The sequence below is a fragment of the Microtus oregoni genome, unplaced genomic scaffold, assembly GCF_018167655.1.
Source record: "Microtus oregoni isolate MIOR12 unplaced genomic scaffold, Mior012 000064F_ref0000363, whole genome shotgun sequence".
Classification (NCBI taxonomy): Eukaryota; Metazoa; Chordata; class Mammalia; order Rodentia; family Cricetidae; genus Microtus; species Microtus oregoni.
The window spans coordinates 10,444,825-10,463,398 of record NW_024543874.1 but is presented as its reverse complement, the minus strand read 5'-3'; the positions used below and the strand labels follow the sequence as shown (position 1 = coordinate 10,463,398).

At 44.3% G+C, this 18,574-nt stretch overlaps 1 protein-coding gene across 2 annotated transcripts; it reads left to right on the top strand.

The window, feature by feature from the left end:
- Positions 1-735: 735 nt before the first annotated feature.
- Positions 736-14,479, top strand: Znf212 (zinc finger protein 212). Of its 2 annotated transcripts, none has more exons than XM_041640752.1 (5): positions 736-881; positions 7,037-7,426; positions 7,556-7,682; positions 10,756-10,836; positions 12,558-14,479. In XM_041640752.1, the coding sequence occupies exons 1-5, from the start codon at positions 858-860 to the stop codon at positions 13,409-13,411; spliced, it is 1,476 nt and encodes a 491-aa protein (XP_041496686.1). In that variant the 5' UTR covers positions 736-857; the 3' UTR covers positions 13,412-14,479. The 2 variants fall into 2 exon arrangements, with proteins under 2 accessions (XP_041496686.1, XP_041496685.1); XM_041640751.1 differs by having other exon boundaries at positions 12,555-14,479.
- The last annotated feature ends 4,095 nt before the right edge of the window (positions 14,480-18,574 follow it).

Genomic DNA, 18,574 nt, shown 5'->3' with positions numbered 1-18,574 from the left:
GAATTCTGCAACACACCTGATTACTTCTAGTTCCCTTTAAATATATATATATATATATATATATATATATATATATATATATATATATATATATATAAAATATGTATGCCAGAAGAGGGCACCAGATCTCATTACAGATGGCTGTGAGCCACCATGTGGTTGCTGGGAATTAAATGCAGGACCTCAGAAAGAGCAGCCAGTACTCTTCATCTCTGAGCTGTCTCTCCAGACCCATGTTTCTAATTTCTAAAAAGCCAAGTAAACTGTGAGTGTTTGGGATGAAATCATTTACCTTTGAGAACACCTTTTCTTCAAGTTCTTCCTTCAGAGAAAAGTGTGGAATTTACTCATTTAAAAATTATTTTTATAAAAAATTATTTTTATTTTTGACAATTACGTTCATGTACAGAACGTATTGCAATCGCATCCACCCCCACCCCATTACCCTTTCTACTAGTCCCTGTCCTTCCCACGTATTTTTTTTTTAACTTTCACATATCTGAATCTCTTAAAGTATTTCGCGGTGTGCAGGGCTTACCTTAAATTCAAAAAATGCGAGCGCTTGCGTTTATACTCCGCACTCAAAAGACTGGGGTTCCGAGCTGCTGCTGTTCACCGTCCCGGCGCACTGTGGCGCAATAGAAACAGCGCGCGGCCGGAGCAGCGGCTGCAGCTCTTCTTGGCTCGGGGAGGCGGGGGGACGTTCCCAGAATGCACCTTGTATCAACACGGCGGGGGCGGCGGCGGCGGCGGCGGCGGCGGCGGCGGCGGCGGCTTCCCGAAGTCCGGGCGTTTGGCGGAGTGGCACACAGCCGGAGCACTTTCCCGCCAGTCGGTATTGTGGGGCGACTGCGACCATGGCGGAGTCGGCGCCTGCTCGGGTAAGGCGCGCCGGCCGGGCGGCGAGGGCGCCGGGGGAGACAGCGCCCTGGCAGGGGCGGGGCTTGCGGAGCTCGGTCGCGGGCTTGGTTCCCTCCGCGGCTGTTGGCGCCGGCGGCTGCCGCCCTCCCTCCCGAAGACCCTCAGCCTCCGCCTGCTCGCTCCCTCGGAGCTTTCTGCGCAGGGCTCGGAGCCTTGGCCCCCTGCGTCTTCCCACAGAAACTTCTGCGAAGCTTGTTGAATTGTTTGTGATTGCGCCCACATATTTCCCTGCTTCGTGCCAACTAGGGACTCGTTTTCTGAGTTGGAGTGATGGCGCGGTTTAAAACCGCTCGTTGCCTTTGAGCTCAGCTGCGGGAGACTCCGGGACTTAGGGCTTCTCTCCGACCAGTGGGTTTTGGTCCGGATGCTATGTTCTGTCGTAGATTTCTGTACTGAGTTTGCAGCTACAGGTTGAAACCGGGCGGGGCCACCTCTCCTTGGGGACAGGTGTACTTACAGAGCTGTAGGTGCGCAGTATTATCTGCTTTTCCCCCTCTTCCAGCTATTCAGGGAATGGGAAGACACTGAAAATTGGTTTGAGGAATATCTCAGCCCTCACCTCCTTCGGCAGCCTGTGCTCATCTCTCTAGGCCTTTGTCTCCTTAACTTGAATTGATAATGTTGGATTCGTTGTTGAAGAAATTTCTAATTTTTTTTTTTATGGCTCCGGTCTTCTTATACTTTGACACAGTAGCGGTTAACTTAGGAAAAGGGCAGGATAAACGGAACTTAACTGGCTTTTTGTTGTTGAGACAGAGCCTCACTCTGTAGTACAGGCTGATCTGGAGCTGGTGACAGTCTTTCCTACTCGGTCTCCCTAGTGGTAGGATTACAGGTGTGAGCCATTATGCTCGCTTTTGATTGGTGGTGGTTGTGTTTTGGGTCACAGTCACGTGCGCCTCAGCCTAGCCTATCCGAGATGACCTTAAACTCTCACCTCTGACTCCCAAGTGCAGCGATTACAAGCACAAGCCTTTTTTTTTTTGTCTAATTTATTTTTAATCTTTCAAAATAAGGTCTTGACCTGTAGTCCCGGCTGCCTGGGACTAGCTATGTAGACCACGCTAGCTTTGAATTGCCTCTGCAACCCTAGTGCTAGTTAGCCAGACTCCCTGCTAGGCAAACAGGGAGAGGGGGCCATGGTTAGATAATTAAAGGTGGCAAATTTCCAAGATCTTCCTCACCCTCCCTACTTGAGATAAGCCTGGAAGCCTAAATCAAAGGCTTTGTAGGATTTGTCTCCCATCGCTTCTGATGGACTGCTCAACAAGTTCAAGGCACAACAGTTCTGGGCCAATCAACCATCTTCAAATGGAACGACCCTAAGTTAGAGGAGGAAAACTTGAGAGGCTTTAAAAGCTCCAGCCTCAAAACAAACAAACAAACAAACAAACAAAAACAGTTTCCTGGGTCCCCTCTGCTTTGCAGAGGGTCCTTTTCTCTGGGTGTCTGTTATACACGTTTCCTTGTCCCCCAATCAATACTTTTCTTCAACTGCGGATTCTGTCAGTAGCGTTTGAAATTTTTCTGATGCTACTTGTGGAGCTTAAGATTTTTCTTGGTTTTAGTTCTCTAACTGGCAGAGAAGACAAACCCGGTCCAGACCCCTATGCTGTCTCATCCCCAGACTCCTAGATAGTGTCAGGAGGATCACCCTTGTGCTCCTTTGGTTTTGAATTGAGTTTTACTGCAGCATTTTGGGTTCAGAAACTTTGGGATCCTGAGATATCTCTTTGCGAAAGAAAAAACAAAGGAAATTTGTGTTGAAAACTTTGCCTTGCCTAGAATTGGCTGTGGTTTATCTAGGAAATGGGTAAGAATTACTTTGGAGTGCACTGAAAGATTTATCAGGGTTTGCTTTCAAGGAGTTAACGCTGACCTGGGAAACTAGTGTTGGCAGCATCTGCATCTGGCTCCGTCTTGAAAGGGGTTCTCTGTAGACGAGATGAGCACTGGCGTGGAGTGGGAGCACCAGTAGACCCCACTTCTCGTCATCCCGCTCCTTAGTTGTGCCTCACCAGCAGACCTCTTTGAGACAAAGCAATAAAGGTCCACCAAAATCCCAGCTAGACTTGAATTTACAGTTTTGACATTGTAGAGTTTATTTAAACTATTCTTGAACATGTTGGTATTCTCAGACATCTCTCTTCAGGTGAGGAATCTCTACTGCTAAGCTAAATTCATGTCCTGATAATAAACAACTGAAAATAAAAATACTAAGGAAGAAAACACTATGTAAATGATATTTGAAATGTATAATAAATCATAAACCCATCATTTTATGTGATAATTTAAGAAAAGCATAATAAAATTTATAACCCAAAAGTAGAAAGCATGAACTCTTAAAATATGAACAGAGTTGTGAAGGCAATTTTGAGAGCATTTGCTGAACAATTGTATTTGATAAAATTTATGAAATCAAGAGACTGTGGGGAAAAAACTAAAGATGGGACTTGAGGGCAACACTGGGGCAAACAGTAAACTTTCTTTTTTGGTCAGGTTAGCTGTGTCTCTCTAGGAATTTGATATGTAGACCAGGCTGGCCTTGAACTCACAGAGATCCCCTTGGCTTTGCCTCTCAAATGCTGGGATTAAGTGCCTGACTGAATAAGACAGTAACTTATTGAGCAGTTAATGACAAATAATTAAAGTACACAACAGCATTGATGTAGAACTTAGGAAGAAGAAATCAGAAATCAGTGATCTTTGTAAATACACTTTTCATAATTGCTAAAACTAAAAAACGTCAGTTACTATAAATATAATTGAATTAAGAAGCAAAGATTATAAGGATAGGAAAAATTCAACCTTCATTTTGGAAAAATCCAAAAGGTAAGTCAATACAAGTAGTTAAGTATAAAAGGATATGAGAGCAGTTTGACTACTTAAAAGAACTAGTGTTACTAATAATACTAATTAAAAGAAACAGAAGTGTATCACTGCCAGAGATCGGAAATCCTCCTGCACTAATAATAAAAAAGATTCAAATTTGTATCTTGAAATGACATCTTTAAACTAGTTTAAGGCTAATTACATAGCTTTAGATATATTTGAAAATTGACAAAATTCACCATTATTTAGAATACTCAAATACAATCTAGTATTTTATCTAGCAGAAAGAAGTCGTGAGGATGTGGCACTCCCAGCAGCACTCTTGCCATAGTCTGGTTACATGGACAGTGTCGAGCCTTGAAGTGCAACTAGTATGACCAAGAAAATGAGTTTTTAATTTTTTTAGTTTAGTTGATCATATGACTCACGCCTTTAATCCCAGCATTTGGGAGGTAGAAACAGGTGGATATCTATGAGTTCTATGCCTGTCTGATCTGTATTATGTGTTCCAGGCCAGCCAGAGCTATATAGAAGATCTTGTCTCAAAAAAGGGAAAACTTTCCCCCAAATGGGAATAGGGTAGAGAACTGGGGAAAGGCATATGTTCAAATCATTATTAATATTTATTTAATTTTGATTTTATTTATATTTATTTACTTATTTATTATTCAAGGTAGTTTTTTTTTGTTTTTTTTTTTTGTTTTTTTTTTGGTGTAGCCGTGACTGTTCTGGAACTCACTCTGTAGGCCAGGCTGGCTTCAAACTCACAGGGATCTGCCTGCTCTGTCTCCCAAGTGCTGGGATTAAAGGTGTGCACCACCATTGTTTTGCTATTTTATCCATTTTTTCACCAGCATGTAATATCTTTGTATAATGATACAGTATAGATAAAATAAGGAAGGGAGGGAGGGCCTGGAAAGATGGTTCCATGGTCTAGAGCACTTGTTACTCTTGCGGAGTTCAGTTCCCAGCACCTATATGGTGACTCAAACCATCAAAAACTCCAGTTCTAGAGGATCTAATAATGTTCTCTTCTTTCCTTCACTGGTCCAACCACATATGTGATGCCCATATATATGTACATGCAGACCGAGCATTCCTAAAATAAAAAATACAAAGAAAAAGACACCTATTAGAACTGGAAGTATGTTCACCCAAGTCTGACTTAGGGTTAGATGTGGTCTTAGACTTTGGGTTGGGGGCTGTTGAGTTGGCTCCATCTACCTCTGCATGTATTTAGGGTTCTTCACGTATCTGCTTGCTTGTGACTGCCCCACTCACAGAGAGGGAGCATAGACATGAGGCTTTCTCTGCTTTGATTTCAGATTTGTGAGCAAAGTAGATGTGTCTTTAACTCACTAAATTTTGGGATGGGTTGATGCATAGCAAGAGTTGTCTGTAATAGAAAGTTAGGGAATATGTTAAAATATTGAACATGCTAAAAAATTCCTTCAAATGCAGTAAAATATTCTGTATATGAATCAAACATTTTTTTCCTAAAAATGTTGTTTCTCAAACTTTTCTGTAGAATTTGATACATTTCCAAACACAGTCTCTGAAGATACCTTTGTGAAACTCTTGATGTTTGTAGAATATCAGTGCCAAAAGAAGCCAAGATACTACTGTGAAATAGAGATGGGATTTGTCTTAGTACGTGCCAATAATTACTGTGCAGCTAGAATTAATAAGGTCACAATACTGATAAAGTGACAGAAAAATTAACCCATAGAAGTGAACAAAAGATGGCAGAAGCAGACTGAAAGGGAAAAGAATGCTGGGATTGAAGGCGTACGCCACCACCGCCCAGCCTAGTATTGAATATTTTGTTTTTTTATTTATTTATACAGTATTCTGTCTGCTTGTATGCCTGCAGGCCAGAAGAGGGCACCAGACCTCATTACAGATGGTTGTGAGCCACCATGTGGTTGCTGGGAATTGAACTCAGGACCTTTGGAAGAGCAGCCAGTGCTCTAACCACTGAGCCATCTCTCCAGCCCCCAGTACTTCAGTGAGTCTTACTGGCTGACTTGGGACTCACTATGTAGACCAGGATAGACTTAAACTCACGAAGATCCCCCTGTGCTGTGATTAAAGGCATGTGCCAACAGGCCTGTCCTGTTTCTGTTTGTTTATTTCGTGGGTAGTGAGTGTGCCATTTCACCATGTGGTTGGTTGTCAGATACCGGCTCCGGGAGTCAGTTCTGTAATTCTACCATGTAGATCCCAGAGACCAAACTTTTGGCCTTTACTGCTGAGCAATCTCACAAGCCCAACAATGGCTTTAAAATTGTTCTTTACACTTATTTATTTACTGTGTGTGTGTGTGTGTGTGTGTGTGTCTGTCTGGATACGTGTGCACACATGAGTGTGGAGGGCAGAGGACAATTTGAGGGAAAAGCTTAACTTTATGATGATATTTTATCTATTTTTCTGATATTTTTCAAAATTATATGTAGATATGCAATATATGTAATTTTTTCTTTCTACCCTCCTTTTTGTTATAATTTTTATGTTTGTTTGAGAGACTGGGCTTCTTGTAGCCTATGCTGGCCTTGAACTTGCTGTGTAGTGGATAACCTTGAATTTTTAACTCTACTGCCTCCTTTTCAAGTACAGGGATTACAGGCATACAGCCTGGTTTATGTGGTGGTGCTTCAGATCAAGATCAGGGCTTTGTGCGTGCTAGGTGAGCATGATATCAACAGAGCTGCATACCCGGCCCCACATGAAATTTTCAGTATCTTTCTTAAGATTTCTATTGCTGTGATGAAATACCTTAAACAAAAAGCACGTTGGGGAGGAATAGGGCTTATTTGGCTTATACTTCCATAACATTGTTCATCACTGAAGGAAGTCAGGGCAGGAACCTGGAGGCAGAAATTGAAGCAGAGACCATGGAGGGGTGCTGCTCACTCCCTGGCCTGCTCTCCATGGCTTGTTCAGCCTGCTTTCTTATAGAACCCAGGATCACCTGCCCAGGGGTGGCCCCACCTACAGTGGACTGGGCCTTTCTATACCAGTCACTAATTAGGAAAATACCCTACAGGCTTCCTGCACCCTGATCTTACTTAGGCGTTTTCTCAATATAGGCTCCCTCCTCTCCAGTGACTCCAGCTTATGTCAAGTTCATATAAAACTAGCCAGCACAGTATCAGAATAAAAAGTATGTTTGGATTTGTTTGTTTTAAGGAAGCTAGCTAGGAGTCTGGTCTTGGTCTTGCTTTCTTTATTTGATATTTGGAAGTGACCTTGTCTCACTGGCCTCATATCCTCAATCCTACAGCACAGGAGGAAACGGCGTTCCACACCGTTAGCTCCCACCACACAACCTTCACAAACAACAGAGAAAAACCCATATTTTCAGACCACAGAAATCTCACTTTGGACAGTGGTGGCCGCTATTCAGGCTGTGGAGAAGAAGATGGAATCCCAGGCTGCCCGGCTACAGAGTCTTGAGGGACGAGCAGGCACAGCCGAGAAGAAGCTGGCTGACTTTGAGAAGACAGCTGTAGAGTTCAGCAACCAGCTGGAGGGCAAGTGGGCCGTGCTGGGAACCCTGCTGCAGGAGTACGGGCTGCTGCAGCGGCGGCTGGAGAATGTGGAGAACCTGCTGCGCAACAGGAACTTCTGGGTCCTGCGGCTTCCCCCAGGCAGCAAAGGGGAGACCCCCAAGGTAGAATCTCTAAGTTTAAAAGTTAGGAAAGAAGGGGAGCTCAGCCCTAGATTAGTCAAGATGTTAAGTCACTGGCTCGCACTCATGATATGAGTCAAAGTGCTTATTTCTTGTGGCTTTCAATTGCAGGTGTCCGAATCCCTTGAGAATGATGAGGTCTGTTTCTCGGAACAGGAGTGGGAGAACCTGGAGGACTGGCAGAAGGAGCTCTACAGGAATGTCATGGAGAGCAACTATGAGACTCTGGTCTCTCTGAGTGAGTGGCAGTTTTCTCCCTCCTGATTGCACCCAGGACTCTGCCTGGCTCTTGCCCTCTGCTCCTGTGCTGGGAGGAGGAATGAGTCTCCAGATCCTCTCACCTGCAGAGACTTGAGAAGATCTCTGGATTGAGCCTTTTCTATTTCTTCTTTGTGGTAACCCAATTGCTTCTTGAAGTTATTTATGATGATCTTATTGCTGAAGTATAATATAGGCATTTTCTTTTTTTTTTAAAATATTTATTTATTTATTATGCATACAATATTCTGTCTGTGTGTATGTCTGCAGGCCAGAAGAGGGCACCAGACCTTATTATAGATGGTTGTGAGCCACCATGTGGTTGCTGGGAATTGAACTCAGGACCTTTGGAAGAACAGGCAATGCTCTTAACCACTGAGCCATCTCTCCAGCCCCCTAATATAGGCATTTTCTACATAGCTATGAAGTATTAGTTACTTTTCTGTTTCTGTGTAAGACACTGACCAAGGCAACTTGTAGGAAAAAAATTTATTTGGGGCTTATGGTTTCAGAGGGTTAGTTCGAGTCTTTGATGGCCAAGCAGAGATAAGAGGTAGCAAGCGACAGAAACAGCCCTGAGAGCTCCTACCTTGAATTGCAAGCAAGATGCGGGGAAAACTAATTCAAGCTGGCTTCAGTCTTTTGACACCTTAAAGCCCTGTCCCCTCTTCCCCCCACCAACTTGCCTCCTCTAACAAGGCTACACCCAACATTTACCAAACAAGTTCCACCAATTGGCAACAAAGTTTTCAAGCATATGACTCTATGGGGCCATTCTCCTGCAAACCACCACAAATATAATAAACTTTTGTTTTGTTATTTGTTTATTTGAGAGGAAAAAAACCCTCTATGTAGCCCTGGCTGTCCTGGAACTCATTCTGGAGATCAGGCTGGTCTTGCTGAGGTGGCTTAGTGGGTAGAAGTGCTTGCTATAAAGCCTGATAACCTAAATTCAATTCCACGATGGAAGGAGACAACTGACTCCTTAAAGCGGCTGAAACAGGTTTTCTTTTGGACCACCAACCAACTCCCAAATCATGACATAGAAATTTACTAGCAATTTTGAATGCTTGTCTTTATCTTATGCTTGTCCCACTAGCTCTTCCCCCTCCCCCCCAAGGGTTTCTCTGTAGCTTTAGAGCCTGTCCTGGAACTAGCTCTTCTAGACCAGGCTGGCCTCAAACTCACAGAGATCCACCTGCCTCTGCCTCCCGAGTGCTGGGATTAAAGTTGTGCACCACCACTGCCCGGCATCCCGCTAGCTCTTACAACTTAATTTAACTTGTGTTTTCATCTGTGTTTTGCCTCAAGGCTTTTACCTTCTTTCTGTATGGCCTGCTTTCACTGCTTTTTCCATATCTGGTTGGCAACTGCCTAACTTGTGCTGGGCATCCGTCCTCTCTTCTTCCCTCTCTCCTCTCCTCCTCTCTCTTTGTTCTCTTGAGCTGAGCCTAGATTCTTCCTCCTACTTATTCTGTCTGCCCACCAACCCCACCTGTCTCTCTCCTGCCTTTCTATTAGCCATTCAGCTTTTTATTAGACCAGTCAGGTCCTTAGGCAGGCAAGGTGAAACAGCAGCACATCTTTACATAATTAAACAAGTGCCGCATAGTCAAATATAACACATCTTTATGAAGGGGGAGGTGATGTGGGATTGCCCTCTGAATGCGGTAAATATTGCTTAATAAAGAAACTGGCTTGGCCTGATAGGGTAGAACAGAGCTAGGTGGGAAAAACTAAACTGAATGCTGGGAGAAAGAAGGGCAGGGTTAGAGAAAAACCATGGAGCCACAAGAGACAGATGTGCTGAAGGCCACGACCTCATGGTGATGCACAGATTAATGGAGATGGGTTAAATTAAGACGTAAGAGTTAGCAAATAAGAAGCTAGAGCTAATGGGCTAAGCAGTGATTTAAATAATACAGTTTCTGTGTGATTATTTTGGGGCTGAGCAGCCAGGAACCAACAAGTGTCCTCCTCCAACATCTTTACATAGATAAACAAATGTAGCATATCTTTATACAGTTAAATTCCATGGGTTTCTTTCTGGTCTCCACTTGTATTGAGATATGCAGTATAGGCTGACAAAACCCATTTTCTTGGCAATTAATTAGCCAGCATCATTACCAGCCACTGCGATCTCCGTGTTTGTTTGGTAGACTGGAAGTATTTTGTATAAAATATTACTAATACATGCTGTATAACAAATGTATTCTTTTCTTGTTAGATAGATGCTTTTTAAATGTGGGTCCTTGGAGAAATACCAAGGAGGCCACTGACTGGACCAGATCCATGAGGGTGAGAAAAGTCAAAGTGGGTCAAAGAGGTGACCATGTTACCCCAAATGGGTTATTTACTCTCTTGAGGCTGTTTTCCTGTGCCACGGAGCCTACCTTATCTGGAATTGCCTCAGCAAGGAGGCCAGGGGGATGAAATTAAGCACTGTGGAAGGAATCCTTGGAAAAACTTGAGCTGTATGGGCAGAGGTGATGGTGCTATGTGGACACTGGCACATGAGCTAGTCACCCTAATGAAGGAACAGCAGAACTTAGGGTCAGCTCATGCTGGCAAGGATGCAAAGCAAGGAGAACATGCCTCCATTGCTGGTAGGAGTGCAAACTTAGTCACTTTGGAAATCAATATGGCGGTTTCTCAGAAAATTGGGAATTGGTCTACCTCAAGACCCAGCTGTACTACTCTTGGGCCTATACCCAAAGGATGCTCCATCATACCACAAGGACACTTGCACAGCTCTGTTCATAGCAGCTTTATTCATAATAGCCAGAAACTAGAAACCATCAAGATGTTCCTCAACTAAAGAATGGATAAAGAAAGTGTGGTACATTTACACAACGGACTGGTATTACCCAGTCATTAAAAATAATGACATCTTGAAATTTCCATTGGCCAGAGGAGAAATGGCAGTAGCCTTATCTGGGTCTTTTTAACTGTTAGTATTGATTCCCTAGCATTGGTCGTTTGTTCAGTGGCGTCTGACCAGCGTGCTACAAGTTTTACTCTGGTGGACTCACACTGTATCTTTTCCAACCCAGAGGTCCTTGGCCAGCCAGAAGAAGAAGTGGAATTGGGTGCAGAGATGGTGGGTGACTTGGTAGAAGAAGGTACCCACCTGGGTGAGTAGTTCTAGAGTGTTTGTCTGTCTTCTTTCTCCATCCCTACCCTTCGGGTTCCGATAGCTTATAGGGAGCGTGCCCACAGCTAAACTGCCAAATAGTACCTATAATTTCATCTGGCATGTGCAGGTTGTGGACTCCTGTTTGGTTTTGTTGTTTTTGTTGTGTTTCTTATTTTATCTTATTTTTTTTTCTTTTCTTATTTTATTTTATTATTAATTAATTAATTTATTTATTTTGGTAGGGTTTCTCTGTGTAGCCCTGGCTGTCCTGGAACTCCTTTGTAGACCAGGCTGGCCTCAAACTCAGAGATTTACCTGCATCTGCCTTCCTGATCCTAGGAGCTTCCAGCACCCACTTTTTTTCATTTTTATTTTATTTTTTTTTCATTTTTATTTATATATATGCGTGTGTGTGACTGTATGATGTGTGGGGTATCCACGGAGCGCAGAAGATGGGGTAGGACCTCCCTGAACTGGAGTTATAAATGATTGGGAGCCACCCGGTGTGGGTGTTGGGAACAAGTGCTCTTGTTCAGCAGACCATCTCTCTGGCCTCTGTCTGTTTTTGAGGCAAGTCTTAATTCGTAGTCCACGATAGCCTGGACTTACTATGTAGCTTAGGCTGGCTTTGAACTCATGATCCTCCTGATTCTACCTCTTGAGTAGGATTACAGTGTGAGCCACCATACTTTGACTAGCCCTGTTCTAGATGGTTCTTAACCCCTGTCAGTCTTTGGAGTATTGCAGACTGCGTAGCATGCTTTTTCATGCCCTCTAAGTAATATACATAGTAGGCTGTGGTCAGAGTGAGCGGTGGAGGGTGGGCAACAAGTCACAGGACCAAGGGAAAAAGAAATGAGGAGAGGTGTTTAAACAGAACATCCAGGAAGAACAAAATAATATTATTTTACTAGTTTATGTGCATGGTGTTTTTTCTGTTTCATGGTTGAAGTGTAGAAGGTATCAAATCTCTTGAAACTGGAGTTACTGATGGTTGTGGCCACCATGTGGGTACTGGGAATTGGACTTGAGTCCTCTGTAGGAACAGCTGCTGCTCTTAACCACTAAGTCATTCCTCGGCTCCTAGTTGTGTGGTTTTCAAACTATTAGTTTAGTGTTAAACGCAGGGCCTTACACATGCTAGGCAAGCATCTGTGGCTAGGCTTTATCTTCAGCCCCTTTTTAAAAAATCTTTTTAAAATTTTGATATAGGGAGTTTGAGGTCAGCCTGGTCTACAGAGCGAGTTCCAGGACAGCCAGAGTTGTTACACAGAGAAACCATGTTTTCAAAAAACAAAACAAAATTTAGATAGGGTCTCACTTAGTTGCCCACACTGGTCTTGAACTTGCCGTGCAGCCTAAGCAATCTGTTAACTTGTGACTCTCTTGACTCATCTTTCTGAGTAGCTGAGGTTATGTAAAGGCCTGTATCACCAGGCCCAGCTTCAAATTTGTTATTTTAACACTTTTGAACCAAGTGGTTACAGTGTATTTTGTCATTTTTCATAGAGTTTAAGCACCAGCTTATAGATAAGTTTGGAGAACTATAATAACATTGTTGTCTAAGAGTAAGATGCTGAGATCCTCCTCCGGATTGTCCTAATTCAATCATCCTCAGAAGCTTTGTTTTGAGTCTTCCTGAAGTCCCCAAGCATTTGGTTCTGGACACACCCAAAGTACTGGAATATAATCTTTTGTTGGTCTTTTTCCTTGCAGCAGATAGGGCCATGGTTAAACAGGAGGTGCTGTACAAGCAGGAGGACCCTGCAGGTCTGCCCAGCATGTTTTCCAGTGCTGCTGAGCAGCAGGCTTTCTTTGGCGTGGAGCAGGCTGTGTTCTGGAATAGTCCAGGAGATTCTGCCCTCTTGGAATCAGGCCCTGGGGACTCTAACCCTGAGTCTGTTGAGGGCAGTAGAAACCCTGCCCCTGGTAGAAAATTGGACTGCCCCCGAAAACAGAAGACTCAGAGGCAGGTACAATTGGGTCAGGAGTGTGGACAGAGCCTGAAGGTGAAAAGGGACAGCAGCCCATACAAGTGTTCTGAATGCCAGATCAGCTTCCGCTACAAACAGCAGCTGACTGCACATATGCAGAGCCACGTGGGCAGAGAGTCTTACTCGGCCACAGAACCAGAGGAGAACCTCAGGCCCAGGCCACGACTGAAACCACAGGCCAAAAAGTCGAAGCTGCATCAGTGTGATGTGTGCCACAGGAGCTTCAGCTGCAAGGTCAGCCTGGCGACCCACCAGCGCTGCCACCAGCAGGAGGGCCCCAGCGCCAGCCCTCATATCCAGGAGAGATTCTCACCTAACAGTCTAGTCGCTCTGCCTGGCCACATCCCGTGGAGGAAAAGTCGGAGTTCTCTCATCTGTGGGTACTGTGGCAAGAGTTTCAGCCACCCGTCTGACCTGGTGCGGCACCAGCGCATCCACACTGGCGAGCGGCCCTACAGCTGCCCCGAGTGTGAGAAGAGCTTTGTCCAGAAGCAGCACCTGCTGCAGCACCAGAAAATTCACCAGCGGGAGCGGGGTGGGCTGGCTCCAGAGAATGGAAGGCCCAATGGCCTGCTTTAAGGTTGCCAGCCCCTCACCGTCTGGGGGTGGAGGGGGGTGGCATGAGACCCCCGCAGAGACACTACAAAGTTAGGCTGACTTCTTCCTGAGGAAAATTGTTTCTTCTTTGCCACCCTTGGCTAAGCACAAAGCTAGTCTGAGACACAGGAGAGATCTGTGCCCCAGCCTCTGCCATCTTGGCCCTGCTACTGGGTTTACTGTTTCTTTAGCCTTTCAGGTCCTTAGTTTTCTCCTTTCTGGTGCACTGTCACACCACAGGAACTGGGGACCAGTTCCAGGGCCCACCCTAGCGTTTCACACGTCTTCCCACAGTGAAATGGGGCCACAGAGGTGTGTGGAGAGTTCCGGGAAGTATTACCCTCTACTTCCCTTCCTTTTTAGTCTCCTTGTTAAAAACTAGTATAAATAATTTAAATAAACTGCTTAGGTTGTTCTAAAGACCTCTTTTTGGAGTTAGATTCTTGTTGATTTTTTTAAAATATAGCTTAAAACTTGTTTTATAAATTTCAAGAGTTGTAGACATTGTTCCTAACATGGGAACTGAGCCTACCCTCCAGGAGGGAATAGTTTATGGGCTCTTTTAGCCCACCCACACTTAAAATAGGCCAGAGAGCCAAGACACACTGCTGGGTTCCCTTGGTGGGTTGCAGAGTGCACTCAGATGGGGCTAGTTTTCTCAGGTGGGCCAAGAAGAAGCCCCTGAAGCCCCTGCTGGGAGTAAAGACTTCTTTGAAGAAGCTGAGAGCTCAGTTCTGGGAGTTTGGTGTCTCATACTCTACCCCTTTTTGCCCCTGGCTTTGCTGTGTTTCTGCAGTTCTGGGGGCAGGAGTAGAAGGCAGAGCTGGATTCCTACACCAGGTGTCACTTGAGGTTCAGATTAGACCTCCAGTGTCTCTCCCAGAAATGGAGAAAAAGCACAGACACTTGTCTCAGGAGTGTTGAGTACCTGCCCCACTGTCATTTGGGGAGGGAGGTGAGAGTGGGTTCCTTGGTCACATGTGAATGTATCCTTGGATGTTTTACTATGTCTGGAATAAATCTTGTTACTTGTATTTAAAAAAAAAAAAACACATGGGATGTTTTCTGTTTATCGAGACTTGTCACCAGGAGTCAAATGAGGAGAGGTTCCTCACCAGGAAACCTAGCCTGACCCTATGACCATCATGCCTCAGAGCTCAGACACTGGACCAGGGATACTGTTGCTGCTACAGTTTTACACTTTAATGTCAGGGTTAGGTTCTGTTTCCCTGTTCCCAGAAGTACTTGCTAGAAGCTTGAAGGTAGTACAGCTCAGACTCCATCCTACACCTCTGGGTTGAGACATTTTTGTTGTGTTTCTGTTTTTCAAGACAGTATAGCCCTGGCTATTCTGGTACCCTCTCTGTACAACAGGGTGTCCTCAAACTCAGATCTGCCTTCTGCTTTCGCCTCCCAAGTGCTGGAATTAAAGATGTCTACTAACACTGCCTGGCGGAATTTACATTAAAGAATATTTTTGTTTTTTGAGGTGGGGTTTCATATGGCCCAAGTTGGCTCTGAACTTCCTGTGAGGCTGAAGCTGTGCTTGAACTCCTGATCTTCCCATCACCATTTCTCAAGTACCAGCATGCTGAGCAACCTTTCCTTTTAATGCCAGCATACAGCACTTTTATTGCAATAGTAAAACTTGAAATCCATAATGTTACAGGGGGTAGGGACAAAAGCATACTCTATCCCACCAAATCTCACTACACAGGACAGCAGGAGGTGAAGGAAAAGCCAGGAAGTCAAAGTCAGCAGAGAGCTAAGCTTCAGAACCCAAGAGATGCTGTAGGTATGATGGTCAGTGTCATCTTCTCAGAGATGGCTGAGTGTGCATTGGGTAGAACGTCTACTAACAACACCTAAATAATGCCTTCAGTTTAAAATTTTTATTAAAAGTACTGAAAGTTTAGGAAGTGGAGCTTGGATAGTTACAAAATTACAAAACTCATGAAAATTCCATTAGAAATACAATAGGATTTTTGTTTGTTTTTTGGGACAGGGTTTCACTTTGTAATAGCCTCAGCAGTTCTGGAACTTACTCTATAGACCGGGCTGGCCTGGAACTCACAGAGATCTGCTTGCCTTTGCTTCCAGGGTATGGGGATTAAAGATTAAAGGCCTGTGCTATCCCTGCTCAGCCATAAGATTTTTTTTTTTTTAAAGGCCAGGTCAAGCCGGGCGGTGGTGGCGCACGCCTTTAATCCCAGCACTCGGGAGGCAGAGGCAGGCGGATCTCTGTGAGTTCGAGACCAGCCTGGTCTACAAGAGCTAGTTCCAGGACAGGCTCCAAAACCACAGAGAAACCCTGTCTCGAAAATCCAAAAAAAAAAAAAAAAAAAAAAGGCCAGGTCAAAAAAGAAGGCTTCAGAGATCCCTCCTCGTTCAGGGACAGATACTGTAGTATCCAACATGTGAAGGAACTTGTTTTAAAAGGCACATAGTTTCTGAAGATGGGAGGGGCTGGCAGAGGCAAAGACTCCCTCCTCTCCAGTTGAGCTTGTGTAGGACTTTGAATTAAACAGAAGGACCTCCTTCACATTGGAGAAAACTCAATAGCACCTCCAATCCACCATGGTTTTGCATTACAGCAGCAAATTGTCTTAATGTATAATAGATAACTTCATATATATAAGTACATATAATAGATTTAAAAAAAAGTTCAGATTCCTGTTTCCCCACCCGAACAGCAGTTCCTAGTCTAGAGTTAACCTTCATTTGTGCTGTTAATATTGGCAATACCCTTCATTGGAGACCTGTATGCAAAAGACAGAAACTGAATCTTCATTCAAAACAAAATGAGTAACTTGGGGCATATAGTTTATGGCATGTAGTTTTGTTCAACACACAAGAACAGGAAGAGGACACGGAGGTGTCTGAATCAAAGCTGAGTGGGGGAACACAGGTGTTTATACAAAGCGGGGCATTGGAGAAAGCTCCTCATGGGTCCATGTGTACACAAAACATACTTTTTGTTTTTTTAAGACGGGGTTTCTGTGTAGCCCTGGTTGTCCTGGAACTCACTTTGTAGACCAGGCTAGCCTTGAACTCAGTTTCACCTGCCTCTGCTTTCCCAGCGCTGGGACTAAAGGTGTGCACCCCCACTTTCAGAACACACAACATTATGTAACCTCCAGTAGGCATTGTTTTTTATTTTAGATCTCTAACATTTGCATGTATATGGGTGCATGCTTGTCTCTCTCTGTGTGGTGGTCAGAGGACAACTTGTAGGAGTTTCCAAGGGTCAGATTCAGAAAGTGTTCTTTTTTTTCCCCCCAGCTGTTAGGGAACTTGCTATGTAGCCTACTTGACTTCCCAGCCATGCTCCCACCTTCAGCCTCCTGAATGCTGTTATTTCAGGTGGGAGCCAGCATACCAGGCTCCGTAGGCGCTGTTTTAAATGACACAACTTACTTGCCCATTTCAACTGTCACATATTGAAAGGCTGCTCTGGGAAGCGTGGAGAAGAAGGTTCTGGGAAGTGAACTGGTTAAGTTGCACATAATACATAGGGCCGCAACGTCACATGCCCAACTAAGCTGGTATGCCTCTCCTTCCTATTCACTCAGTAAACATAGTGCTCACACCTGGCCCTAGTTAGCCTAGCTAGTCTCACCACCATATGACATGGTGGAGCTGTTGGACATAGGCTTTCTTGGGTCTTACAGTGGTGTTCCCAGCCGCGGATCCAAAGCAAACTCTAGTGCTGAAGGCTGCTACAGCCTTTCTTACATGCCACGCCGGCTGGGCTGCAGTTGCGTTATTCCTGTCCTGAATCAGCCTCTTGCCTTTTTGATGTCTAAGCTTTTGAGAGAGCTTGCCTCATCTGTTTTTATACTTGTTTGTGTGAGCATGTTGTGGAATAGTCCTTCACATTGAAAATATGTCACTTGATTGGTTTAATGAGCTAAATGGCCAATAGCTAGGTAGGATTTGGGGGGGCAGAGAAAATCCTGGGAAGAAGAAGGCAGAGTCACCAGCCAGACGCAGAGAAAGCCACATGGGCATTACAAAATAAAGATAACTGAGCCACATAAAAGAACAGAGATTAAAAGAAATGGTTTAATCTAAGTTTTAAGAGCTAGTTAGAAACAAGTCTAAGCTATTGGCTGAGCTTTTATAATTTTTTTAAAGATTTATTTTCTGATGTATACATCATTCTGCCTGTATATATGCCCACGCGCCAGAAGAGGGCGCCATTTCTCATTACAGATGGTTGTGAGTCCCCTATATGGTTGCTGGGAATTGAACTCAGGGCCTCTGAGCCATCTCTCCAGCCCTGAGCTTTAATAATTAATAAGTGTCCATGTTGTGATTTGGGAGCTGGTCGGTGGGACAGAAAAATTTGCCTACATCAACACACGTATGCCATGGCACACAGGGGAGTTCAGAAGACAACTTAAGAGTTCTCTCCTACCATGTGATCAGACTCCAGTGACAGACTTGGCAGCAAACATCTTTCCTCCCTTAAACCATCTTACTTTTCCTCATCCATTTCTTTTGAGAGCAAATAAATGATGGGAACTTGTTATGTAGGCAGTTTTAACATTCAGGATACATCAGTGAGCAGAACACATTGGCTGTGGCTGGTTTTATGTTAAAATATAGTTTCTGACACTGGACCTGTTTACAGACTTCCCTAGACTAACACAGTATTACAGAGTGCACTCCCAAACTGATCAAAAGGATGGAGTTTTGAGACAGGGTTTCGCTATGTAATCTAAGCAGACCTGGTGCTCTCATTCCCTGCCCCAGATTCCCAAGTGCTGAGGTTACAAGGAATATGAAGTTTGCTTGGTTTGGTTTTTCAAGACAGGGTTTCTCTGTAGCCCTTGCTATCATGGAACTCTGTAGACCAGGCTGACCTTGAACTCAGAAATCTGCCTGCCTCTGCCTCCCAAGTGCTGGGATTAAAGGTGTGTACAACCATGCCCAGCACGCAACTAATTTTTGTTTTGTTTTTTGAGACAGGGTTTCTCTGTAGCTTTGGAGCCTGTCCTGGAACTAGCTCTTGTAAACCAGGCTGGACTTGAACTCACAGAGACCCGCCTTCCTCTGTCTCCCGAGTGCTGGGATTAAAGATGTGTGCCACCATTGCCTGGCTGCAACTAATTTTTAAAAAAGGTTTTATTTACAGTGTGT

Bases quoted from the DNA above. Each gene is read 5' to 3' on its own strand.
- Znf212 (XM_041640751.1), top strand. From the start codon at position 858: ATGGCGGAGTCGGCGCCTGCTCGG. The intron at 7,683-10,755 runs GTGAGTGGCAGT...TTTCCAACCCAG, and splicing joins TGAGACTCTGGTCTCTCTGA to AGGTCCTTGGCCAGCCAGAA. The intron at 10,837-12,554 runs GTGAGTAGTTCT...TTTTCCTTGCAG, and splicing joins AGAAGAAGGTACCCACCTGG to CAGATAGGGCCATGGTTAAA.